The sequence below is a fragment of the Agelaius tricolor genome, unplaced genomic scaffold (assembly GCF_023055355.1).
Source record: "Agelaius tricolor isolate 1412-34295 unplaced genomic scaffold, bAgeTri1.0.p SCAF_8, whole genome shotgun sequence".
Lineage (NCBI taxonomy): Eukaryota > Metazoa > Chordata > Aves > Passeriformes > Icteridae > Agelaius > Agelaius tricolor.
This window is the reverse complement of record NW_027269268.1, coordinates 1,561,450-1,573,703: the sequence shown is the minus strand read 5'-3', so window position 1 is coordinate 1,573,703 and position 12,254 is coordinate 1,561,450. Positions and strand designations below refer to the sequence as shown.

At 39.0% G+C, this 12,254-nt stretch overlaps 1 protein-coding gene across 13 annotated transcripts in view; it reads right to left on the bottom strand.

Annotated features, from left to right (window-relative positions):
• CAMK2D (calcium/calmodulin dependent protein kinase II delta) overlaps positions 1-12,254 on the bottom strand; it is a 121,404-nt gene that overhangs the window by 43,687 nt on the left and 65,463 nt on the right. For 7 of the 13 annotated variants that reach the window (XM_071431193.1, XM_071431190.1, XM_071431184.1 and 4 more), the window contains exons 5-7: positions 8,840-8,894; positions 3,164-3,229; positions 595-667 (exon numbers count right to left, since the gene is read on the bottom strand). In XM_071431193.1, coding sequence (XP_071287294.1) covers positions 595-667; positions 3,164-3,229; positions 8,840-8,894 — 194 coding nt within the window. The remainder of the gene's footprint in view (positions 1-594; positions 668-3,163; positions 3,230-8,839; positions 8,895-12,254) is intronic. The other 6 variants (XM_071431194.1, XM_071431192.1, XM_071431185.1 and 3 more) reach the window with 1 other exon arrangement.

Below are 12,254 nucleotides of genomic sequence, written 5' to 3'. Positions count from 1 at the left end.
TTTGGCATCCTCTGTGCTTTTCCCTCCTGGCTTACTCAAAGCCTTCACAGAGGCATTGAAGAATTGTAGAAGTTTCCAAAAAATTAGGTTAGAAATGGCAGCGACCATGGAAGTGGTCCCCAAGCCCCTCCAAACCAGGTATTCCAGGTCAATAATTAGCTCCTAGCCGCTTAATTTAGCCGGCAATCAGCGGCACTTGCCTCAGGGCTCGTCACAGCGGCCGCTCCTTGTGGCACTGCCCGCCGGGCCCCAGCGCAGCCGTGGCGGTCACATCTGCAAGCTGCCGTACATCACAGCCAGGGGTCACCTCCCGGCCCGCACAGCTACACACGGACAGCCCCGGCACCGGGCACAGCGGGGCCAAACCCAGCGCCTGGGCAAGAGACACTTTTTAGGCAGCCGTCCCCCCCTTTGCCATGATGTATGTTAGGCTATAGACTCGCACACACTGAAAGAGGCATCATGCATTATTGTTGTTCGGAGGGTGAATAGGATAGGCAAGGGAACATCGCACACATCCCACCCTCTGCCCCTACCCAGCCGAAAGAAAACCCCAAAATTCTTATATCCAATTGATGGGCACCAGATACTGACCTTCAGGTCTCTGTGAACTATGCCATTTAGATGACAATGATTAACACTTTCTAGAATCTGCTGTATACAATGACTGCAAAGATACAAGGGCAGAATGGAAGGGAGAACATTTTAAAGGCACATAATCACATTAAATACAAAATAAAAATAAAACTTAAAAGAAAAAGTTAAAGAACAAAAACAATTTTACACCTCTTGACAAGTCTTGATTGCTGTTTGAACTGGAACAACAACATTGCTGAGATATTTCCAGCTCCAGCACATCCAAAAAATGAAAAACCAGAACCAAACAAAAAAAGACATTTAACATGGAACATATGACACCTATGAGACAGACTCATCAGACTGTATTTTCATTCAGCAGTATGGAAGCTTTCTCCAGTTTCCAAAAACTGCCACAGGAAAAATAAAGTGGAGGCAGTAAAACAATTGGGATGCTTTGGTTTTCTTAATTTTTGGTGGTGAAGTTAACATTACAACAAGGGCTGAAACAAGAAAATGGTCAGAAATGAGATGATATACAGAAAACAAATGAAACAATAAAAGTCAAAAGCTAAGGAAAAGCAAAACATTCTTCATTTTGAATTGAACGGTTTCTTTAAAACTATTAGCAGAACAAAGCCAAGTCATTCAAAAAGGTGGCACGCATTTTCATTTAAAATAGTGTCCAGCTCTAGTTTAGTTAGGAGTCACTTGGGGAGTGAAAATCCACATTAAAAATTAAGACAAATATTTTAATTTGGTGCTTTCAGTAACTGAACTAGCACCTATTTTCCCATACCCAGGTGTGCAAGTTTTGGTCAATCCATGATGCCAAAAAGCACAACTAAAATATTAATATTTTAGAGCACTGGAACTTTTTCGGACTTTTTTTGGCACCACAAGAGCTTAGCATTTTTTTTAAAGACATCGTTGTGGCACGAGTAGAGTGATGATAAGTAATACACAGGAGCCAAGATGCTGCTCATCCAAAACCTTTTGACCATGGAATTCAGAAGGAATGGTCATAATCAGTAACTGGAGCCCAAGCCTGAAAACCCTTTCTTAGGCAAGTAGTTCACAACTCACTGCTCGGTTTGTCTGAGTACAGACTACTGGCATGAGCAAGGGCTTGCAGGAGCAGACCAGTGTGACAGTCCTGGGAGAGGCATCCACAGAGAACAGCAACTACTGCTAGAGGGATACACACATACACACACTAGATAAATCTAGATAGATACACAAAATACAGAGATGCATCATAACTAGATATTGCACTTCTTTGGTCAAATTTGTACTGAAAAAATAAAATGTATATATATATATTCTATATATATACACACACATATATATATGCACAGCCCCTTCCAAAATATCATAATTCTGGAACAGAAGGAATCATCATTGCAATTTTTCCTTTTAATTCCCAACTACCTTAAAAACATACAAGGACAACATATACTGGCCTTTGGCATCAATAGTGGAAATTTGCTTCAATCACAGCAGGGAAAAAATTATTTGAAAAATTTTTCAATGTAGCTCCTCTTCTCCCACCCCACCTAAACCCTACTGCTGTTTTCTCTTTTACAGAGTGTTTTGCTGCGTGTTGTTCTTTATTTAAATGCCTAAAGTATTAATCTATCATTCCTACAGATGCAGTAAGATCTGGAAATGGAAGCTTCCTAATATTCAGAGTAACTTCTTGTCTGTTCATTATTATCCTACTACTGTTGTTAGGAATACTTTATTCTTTCCAATCATCTCCCAGTGATCTCCAAATGTAAAGGCATAATTTAAAATTGCATGTACTAAATATGTATTACTGGGGGGGTGCGTTTGTAAACATACAGAAATATAAGGATTCTTTAAATTTACTTGCAGATCAATTAATGTGAAGAGTGTGGTGGTAGAACATATTTTCTTTAAAGTAATTGACCACAATGTTTAGGATTCTTAATTTTATGACAGTATTTAAGATTTATTATTATATGAGGACAAACATGAGATGAGTGGCCCTGATACTTTATGCATGCAAATTATGATAATTGTCAACTTATTATTCAAGTTTTTCAACAAGCACTTGCAGAAAATTGCCAGAGATTTCATATTTGAGCTCAGATTATGAGACACGCAGTATAATTGCTTATTGATGAAACACAACAAAAATTTTCTAATTGGAAAAGGAAATTAGCACTTCTGGACCAAGAACAAAAAATCATATTTAATGCAAAATTCTTTTAAGATCAACTTATGCTTCAGACTTTGATCAGCAAATCTAAGAATCCATAGATGAGATACTTGAACTTTTATGTCCAGTTTGCAGAGGAAACGATGGGTAGAAGTTGTACTAATTGAGGTCCAACTTCAGCTTTTTTCAGATCAGCAGACACCAAGACTTCTCATGAGTTCTCCACCACATGGTCATGAGCTCAAACTGCCAAACTCTCTCTGCCCTTCCAAGTCTAAGAGAACTCCTGGAGAAATCCTAGAGTCTCACAGACTGTGCTGGAAACTGATGCCAAACACCAGGATATTTAAGTAACTATCCTAGAACTATCAAAGGCAATCATTAGAAAAACAAATTACTTACCTGGCATCTGCTTCACTATAATACTCTCTTGCAACTATATCTTCAAACAATTCACCTCCAGTGACTCTGTTACAAAAAGCAAGATGGGGAGAAGGAGATTTCAGAAGTGAAAATGTGCACCTTGAATTAACTTGACAGGAAGAAGTCAGACAGGACTAAGTGAAGTATTTGTACAGAAATGCAAGAGGTTTTGCAGCAAGGTGCAGGAACTAAAGTGGACAGTTTGTCCATCCAAATCATTACATGAATGAAATGGATGTGGTGGAAGTGCAATCATAAATAGTAAATAAAAGCCAAGGGCAGCAGCATTTCAGGCAAGATGCCAGGCATCAGTTATGGATGTCAAAAGGAAGGAGTAAAACTACAAGGAAAAAGGGAACTGACCACCCAGGAAAATTGTGGCTGAAGCTCAATACAGTTCAGGATAACTTGAAAACTGCAATATTAGGCAAAGGTAAGAAATGCTAAAACACAACAATGCTAAAAAAGGAAAAGGGTCTTTCAGTGTAGATCAAATCACAAGAGAGGTGTACCCAGGTGCCAGAGGGGCTGGCTTTTTGTGCTGTGCCTAAAAAAAGCATTACTGAGTTGGAAGGGAAGTATCAGTAGAATCAGGGTACCGTAATCAGTTTAACAGCAGATTTTTCCTAGAAATTTTTCATTTATCTTTGTGGAGAAAGTAAGAATGTCTAGTTAAAGCACCACTGAAAATAAGTTATGTACAAGGGAAGAACTGTATGATCCTGGGGCCAGTAACAGAGGTGGCTGTGCATTGTTGCATACTCAGGGGCTCCTGGTACAATCAATGGTTTAACGGTAGAAAGTGGTTGAAAAGCAATAAAACTTTTTATATTTTTTATATCCCAAAGATCACAGTCCAGAATGAGCCCTGAGCAGGATGATGCCAAAATCTTGGATTGCATCTGGAATAGGGTGACAGCAAGGTAAAATCCCTCCTCATATTGTACCAGTTCTAGCCACTCAAACTCAGAAAAGAGAATTGGATGTGCAGAATGAACAGCTACCAGGCCACTCAGTCACTCACTCATCAGGTCCCCTCAAAGAAGCCAACCCAGTTTAGCTAGGCAAAACAAAGGTTAAGAGGGATGAAAATAAATACTGAAGATGAGCATTAGCCTGGATCTCCCTTAGAGGGAAGTTGTAATGGATAATATTGGTACAATAATACATGAGCATACAATACCTGTAAGCAAATGTAAGGTTAAAATCAGAAGTTTTCTAGCAATCCTTATAAGATGAAGATTCATGAGCTTTTCAGTAATTTCTGCCTGTGTCACAAGAGGGGACTCAGCACAGGAAGACACTTCCTGTAACATTCCTATGCTATAGGCTGATAGACTGACACAGCTAAATGCAATTCTTCACATATACAGGTGCTTACATAAATAATTCCTAGATGAAAGATCAATGTTTGTATTTTATTGCTGGCTATGAATGTGAATATCAGCACATTACATTTCCAATAAACTCCCAAACACAAAAGCTTGAGTGTGCAGCAAGACACTTAAAGATGGAGATGCTTAAAAATCTATACTACAGTGAACACAATTAGTATTGAATACAGTTAGGTTTATTAGGATTAAAAAGTCAAGGTGAGAATACTTGGAATGTTCAGAACTGTAACATTCACTTGCAAACTGCTGTAGTAACACTTTGTAGAAGAGCCCAGTTTTCAGCCACATTAAATGATGACAGAAATGCCCTGCTCAACCAGCAGCCCAGCTCCTTTCTTGGAGAAAGGCCAGTTCAATAACATGATTTTCATTATTTCATTTATATTTGGGTTACACCATCCTTTTTCTGAGTTTCTGTCTTACTGACTCTTAATGTAGAGATTTTCAGGTAACAGAATGCTATTTTGTACAAAAGTCTGGAGTAAAATCTAGAGGAGGTAAAGTAGTTTGTTGCCTAATTTGTATTCTCTTTTTGCTTTCTACCTTCCAGAGACTGGCTTTGGTTGCTGTAGCACAAAATGTTTGATTGATGCATATTTTGACAGTCTTTCATAACTCCTTTTTGCATATATATTTGTCTGCCACAGTTCTGGTAAAGAGGAATAATTCTCACTTTGTGATGAATGAAAAAACAAAGCATCCTTTGATCTTACTCTTTCCTAAAACACTTCTTTTTGATCCAAGCTAAAGAAAGAAGACAAGAAGAGAGTACCAAATTGATGTTTGCTCTTCTCCAGCATGGAGGGAGGAAGGGGTTATGAAATCTTATGTGCTGACACTAAACATTTGCTTGGTATTCACAAGCATTGTTAAATGATGAAAAGACCTAAAAGCTACTGGTTTGTACAAATTGCTCTGGTTCTTTTGTATTTTTGAGAAGAGCATACTAAAGTGGCAACAAATAAAGCACATAGGTTTGTTTACACAGAAGAGGTACAAGCAGCATGAAGCAACACCAAGGCACTCCACACCACTATGAGAAAAACTGCTGGTTTATGTTTGCAAATAAAAGAGACTAATTAGGAGAAACACACACATTAGCACAGACAGCTAAACCAGCCTCTGATGATGATCAGACTGGCGTGGTTTCCTCCTGGCTTACGTTTACTTCTTCACTTCCTTGATAATGGAAATGGGAGGAAGCATCTTACAGTGTCCACAGAATTATTAAATTCATCTGTGGCCTTTCTACTTCTGAAAGAGAGGCCCAAGCACTTACCTGAGGCAAACACTGTTTTCCAAATTAGGCTATTTTTTTGTATTTTCTGTTTATTCTACACAGTTCTTGCAGCTAGAATCTAAAAGCAAGGCCAGGATTCTTAACATACCAATTGTTGCATCTCATCAAGTGCATTAAAACGGGAGGCACTGAAAATAGAGAATCTCATTGACTTGCACAAGAGAATTTTCAAGTGCTACAGCTGTTTCCATTCAGATACAGCAATTAATACTGACAGAATTGATTGGATTTGAACTCATCTAACATCATTAAGACTGAAGACAGTCTCATTCGTGCTTGGCAACTGAAATGGTCCAACAGACGCAAATCCTGACTGCAGCTGCCTTAACCAATAGGGAAGGGGAGCAAAAGCTTCATGAAGTCCATTATTAAATTCATGAAGTTCATTGTTCAATACCCATTTTCCACATGGATTTCCAGAGACTCCCATCTTCCCATTTGACAGCAGAACTGTTCACTCAAAAACATATCTGTAATGGAGTACATTCAGCACTGTTTCTTTCTCCAGATAAAAGCACAGCCTGAGGTATACAAGTGAAGCGATAGGCTGCAGACATCTCTGTGGCATTTAATCCAAAGAGATTATTAGAAATTCAAAACAGAAAGTAACAATGATTGTTTTTTCCTATCCACAGAAAGGGCAGTCTTCCCCTTCACTTTCTTACGTGGGATGAAGTCTGAAAGAAATTTCTGAGGAAACAGCCATACCAAATCCCACACAGTCTGAAAGAAATCATTAAGAAAATGACATGATGGCATGTGTGGGTGGAGTGACAGTGTTACACCACAGTCAGGCTCCTGCTGAGTAAAAACTAAATAAAGAAAAGCAGGTTCTTGGCCTGTGTGTTCAAGAAGTGCATACAGTACCTTTTTATCATGGAGCAACCACATGTTTGTAAAAAGTGAAGTTTCACTAATAAATAATACTAGTGAGCATTAAAGCAATGAGTTCTTAACCTGTTGCTGCTCCAGAAACTATGATCAGTCAGCAAAGTCACTGCCTCTGCCATTTAGACATATTCTTTTTTGCAAAATAATTTTTACAAACCCCTCAAAACACATGGCCAAAACATAAAAGCAATATATATATATATATATATATATATATATATATATATATTTGAGGCTGTTCCTCTGTTTGCCCTGAATGGGACTGACAGGGAACAGAGGAAGTTCTAGCCAAGGCAGAGCACTTCCTGTGGAATCTAGTTTTCTGCCAAGGCAGTATCTTTGGGTTATGCATTAACATTTTACTGCAAAACACAGGCTTCTATTTGCTCTCTTACTATCGAGATCTAGATACTGTTATCTACAATTCTGAAGCTGTTCAAATGTTTTAGTTCACATCACAATCATAACCCCCTGAGATAAGTCTGGCACTATATATTAAATTTAAGGCAGACGTGGACTAACTGCAATTATAGTATGGCACACTTCCTACAGTACAGCAGTACAACAATAACAAAAAAAGCCACTGTTTTTTAAAAGGGATATTGTCCCTAGAACTAAGAATTTTACATGCACTTCTTAGAAATGTTCTGAATTAAGAAGCTTTTTCCAATTTCACATAGAAAGATTTCCTTTGTAGCCCTTAAGGAAAAAAAAAAAGCAAAACAAAACCCAGTGCATGTCAGAGAACAAATATGTGTTTTGTGCCCTGGAGCCATTTCCAAGCCAACAGTCACAGCACTTACCTGGGACAGACACAAATCACACACAAGCTTCTGTTGAACCCAGTTAGGATTTGAGTCCTGAATCCCTTCACTGCAGACAGACTATTTTAATATTTGTGTATTTCTAGTCTGAAATCTAGTCTTTACAGTCTTTACAGATTTCTTTAAAAAAAAGTTAAGTCAGGAAGGAAACCAGAATGTAACTTGAACATGAAAGCACACGATTGCTTGTGTGCAGGAAGATTCAGGTTCTAACTTAGCCATGCTGAATGCAAATACTTCTGTTTGTATGCTTAGAAATGGGCTATACTCCATTTTGGAGGAAATAATGTATTCTCATTCTAACCAGCAAAACCACAGGGGGACCTAAGAAAACTCTTTGGGTAGGTGGGTGGGTGTGCTGTCTGTTAAACCATAAACTGCCCTTTAAAAATTTACAGTTCAAAGAGATAATTTTACTTAAGTAAGTCAGTCTTGCAATACAATCCCTATCATTCGGGTTTGTCCATATCCAAAACCCTAAGCAGTAACTTTTCAAAGGAGTGGCAAAGTTTGCCCATCCCAGGGAAGATTGAGGAAATCAGTTTCTCTTTTCAAGTTATGAACACACAGTTCATGCTGTCACCATCCCTGCTTCCACTAAAAAGCCTTATCTGGAAAAAACAAGCTCCATGCAGGCCCAGTCGCTACATGTACAACTCAGGATTTAAATTCCTGAAGCAAAAGAGAATATCAGTAGGAAATTTCCTTTCTATATGCTGGGCACTTTACATTCTGAGTGGTGTCAAAATGAAACATTATAAAGCAGTAAGATATCAATCAGGAATGAAATACTAAAAGAATCTTTCCCTCTCTAAACTCAGGCTTACCTTTTTAATCCAGCAGTTGAGACTTTCTGTAGGGAAATTAGTGTTCCACATGCTTTTTTTTATCTTTCCTTTAGACAACTGACTTGCAGCAAATATTTATTTCTGAGTCGATCTTTGCTTCGTTTTGGTAGGTAGAACACAACTTTTACTTACATACTTACACTTTATATTAAAATCCACCTCACCAGTGGAGTTTTACGAGTTTTTATGGAATAAATGGGATCCTTACAGCAACACTTACAAATGTGTTCTTGCACATGCAAATGATGAAATATGTTCCTGTCCTTCCAGCTGTTTCCATCTATTTGTGCAGCTCATGGCACCAGAACCAGGCATTTATCCCATGAGCTTGCACTTGCATCTCCAGGTTTGAACAGCCCATTCCCAACATGCTAAGCAAATGCAAAACAAATACTTACAAGTCAAAGACTAAGTAATGGAATCCTTCTTCTGATATGCTGTCATGGAGCCGCACTATAGAAATGGGGAAGAAAAGATAAACACCAGTCACCTTTTCCATGTTTTGATGGCTGCTGCTGGTTTGGGGGAGAAGGAGGGGGATTATAATTCTACTGCAGAGCTCGTGTTGCACCTCTGTATGTTCTCAGCTGTGGGTTTTGGGGCTTTGTTTTAAATTGCCTACTCTCAGAACAGCCTTTTCCATAACTCTTACTTTTCTAATGTCATACCACCTTTTTCTCAGCAGTATTACATCTTGTAAGTTGTAAATAAAGCAAGATGAGGAAATTCCCCCCACAATTAGTCACAAATTTCAGCAGAGTAACAACTTACTAGGGCTTGTCATCAATTTCTCACACATACTGTGAAGAGTTGCAAAGAGAGAAATCTCCTGGCCAGCGCAGAACATCCTAACTAAACCCCCATGCCACATTTCCACACTGCTCTCTGTGTCCACATCTAAAACTTTCCCTGAAAATGTGCTTGTCAGCTGCATCATCTTCCCTTAGGATTTTAAGAATTCACACCACATCGTGGTACAACTACAAATTAAGTCCTGTGGTTTTCCTTAATTACTTTAAATGAAATTGCAATTTCCAAAGGTAATACAGGAAGCCTTGTCAAGTAGTTTGATCCAAATAATTATCACTTATAAAATCAAATGAAAAAATCAGGGTACCCTAAAAGTGATCTGTATTCAAAGCTGAGCTGAGCAAAAAAGTGTAAAAGAAAAGAATTTTCAGATCTCCCCAGATGGTAACTTTCTGTATTAATCATTTTTTATACAGGACAAATAAACATGACTTTTTAACTTAATAATATTTAGCCCAGAGAAACATCTTGTGTTTACACAATACTGAAGAGAAAACCAGCTCTTGGCTGACTCAGTGTGCAGAGCTCATGATGATTCACAAGAGCCAAGTAGGTCTAAATCAGAGTTTGTGGTTTTGGCTGGTTCTGTATTTCAGATTATTCCATGTTTTTATGAAGGGGCCAGCCAACACCACCCTCCACCCTCCCAAAAAAACCCCAAACATCCCCAAATCAGCTTTCTGTCTTCTTGCATTGAGCTGAGCTTTCAATACCCCCAAATGTCTCATCTTTAAAGCAAACCAAATGTGGGATGAGACACCACGTATCAGCTTAGAAGAGCACCTTGACATTTCTAGCTGAGGACCGAGACCCCTAAAACATCTGGCTGTTGGCACATTGCTTTGTACAGCAGCATCAAAGATACTGCTAATGAAATGGGATTTAGTACAGCCCCTTGGGTATGTCACAGATGCTATACAGCCCTAAACCTGTAACATTTGGAGCTCAGTTGGTCTGCTATGCATGTACATCTACAAAGAAGTTAGCAACTCTTTAAGCTTTATACATAGCAAATGATACTTTTCGATAGAAAAATCCTGTTCATTAAATAGACTAGTAAGAACTCCAAGCACAGCTTTTTCAATTCAGAGCAACATTTTCCTCTGTCATATCCCTGTTACCAAGAAGGCCAGGATAGCACCCTGGAAAGCTTCTCAAGCTTTGGTGTCTGCCTGAAGCAGGAGGTGCTCTTTTTTGTAATTTCCTTCTCCAGAACAGGACTTGGTTCCAAGTGCCTGCAGAACCACAGATCTGTCCCTCTGGACTAGAAAGAGGCTGTGATTTTAGAAGATGGATGATGTTTTGCTCAGCCAGAGGAGCCTAACTCCCTGCTAGCCAAACTCAAGTCTGACACATCTTCAAGGATGGCTTCTTCAAGGATCACATTCTTTCTTTTCCTTTCTTTTCTTCCCAAAGGCCTGAATCACAGAAGTGAGATGGAACAAATCCTTCTCTGAATCAGGCTCATATACCCCTGATTGTTTCTGAAAAGGAAAACAGGCTGAGGCAGCTGGGGAAGATGAGAGCTGCCTTTTGGCATGTGCTTATGTTGGCACCTTTGGTCAATCCAGGCACGTGGTTATGTCTGTGAAGTGGAAATACCAAATAAGCAAGGGCAGAGGAGAGCAATCCCTGGTGCAGAGCAAAGGGTGCACCAGGGATTGCTCTCCTCTGTGTTAGATTAGCACTGAGGCTAATCCAACACAGCCCAGATATTCTGCCTGCACTCAGTCTGCCCTGGAAAAACACGGGATACTGGGATGACAATTTGAGAATACACTAAGTTTAAGAGGGGATGCACTACAAGTATTTGTGCAGTCACTGCAGACAGACACAGTTCTTCACACACCCCTATCAGGCAGGATTCAGGCATGACCAACCAAAAGGCAGCAATTACAGAGATTATTCATCCAATATAATAACTCCCATCAGAAGCTCACACTGCCATTCCTATTTCTTCAGAATCACAAAGCACTCATCAGTGGTAACAGTTCCATTTATCTTTTCTGAAAAGACTTCAGTTAGACCAAATCATTATTAACTGCAGATATTTCATCAATGCTGTTATTAACAAACACGTGAGAGGGCACCAAAGAAATGGAGGTAGCTCCTTTTCCTCCTGCCTGCTGTGGCCCCTCTCCTCTACTGGGTTCTTACCAGATGCTTAACAAACTCAAAGTTGTTGCTCCTAAGCAATGGAATGCCTGACAGGAACCCAGGGAGCTTACAGTCCCTCCTTTTGGAGAAATACTGGAAGCCCACAAACCATCAGGAACAGCCCCACTTTGGCCTCAGCACTGATTGTCACCTGAAATAATTGCTAATCATCACACTGGAAATACCCTAACAATAATTTTAGGGAGAACTCCTATTAGCTTGATTAGCTTCCATTTAGCCATTAGTGTGGGCCAGCTCCAATCTGACCAAAAAGTAAAATGATCTCCTTTATGTGACTTTTTCTGCTGAACTGCACTATTTTGTGCCTATCCCACAGAAAACAGCTTGACATAACAGCCAAATAACTTTATGATTTCCTTTTTGAATTTCTGCCTTTAAAGAAAAAAAATCAAAGTATAAAAAAATATAAAAAGTATAAAATAAATATAAAAAGTATAAAAATATATAAAATATAAAAGAATAAAAATCAAAATATAGTATTCCACATACTTCCACTGAAAATCAAATTTTTCCAGGCAAGGAGTCAAGTCAAACAGTCAATAGTCAGAGAGAAATTCTCGATGACAAAGATATTTCACCACAGCTAAACCTATTGCCTAAAATATTTGTGTGAAACTGCTCATGATCATTTGGCTAAATTTGGTATCTGAATTAGTTCATGATACAAAGACAAACTATTGGAGAAGACTGAACTTCACACCAAAGTTCTGTTGCATGGTCAGCACAGCAGCTGCACAGATGTGCACCAAGGTGCCAAACCACCAGAGATCCTCCTGGGGGAAAACTCACTCTATGCAACCCCATCCATTGTGTTGATGAACAGAG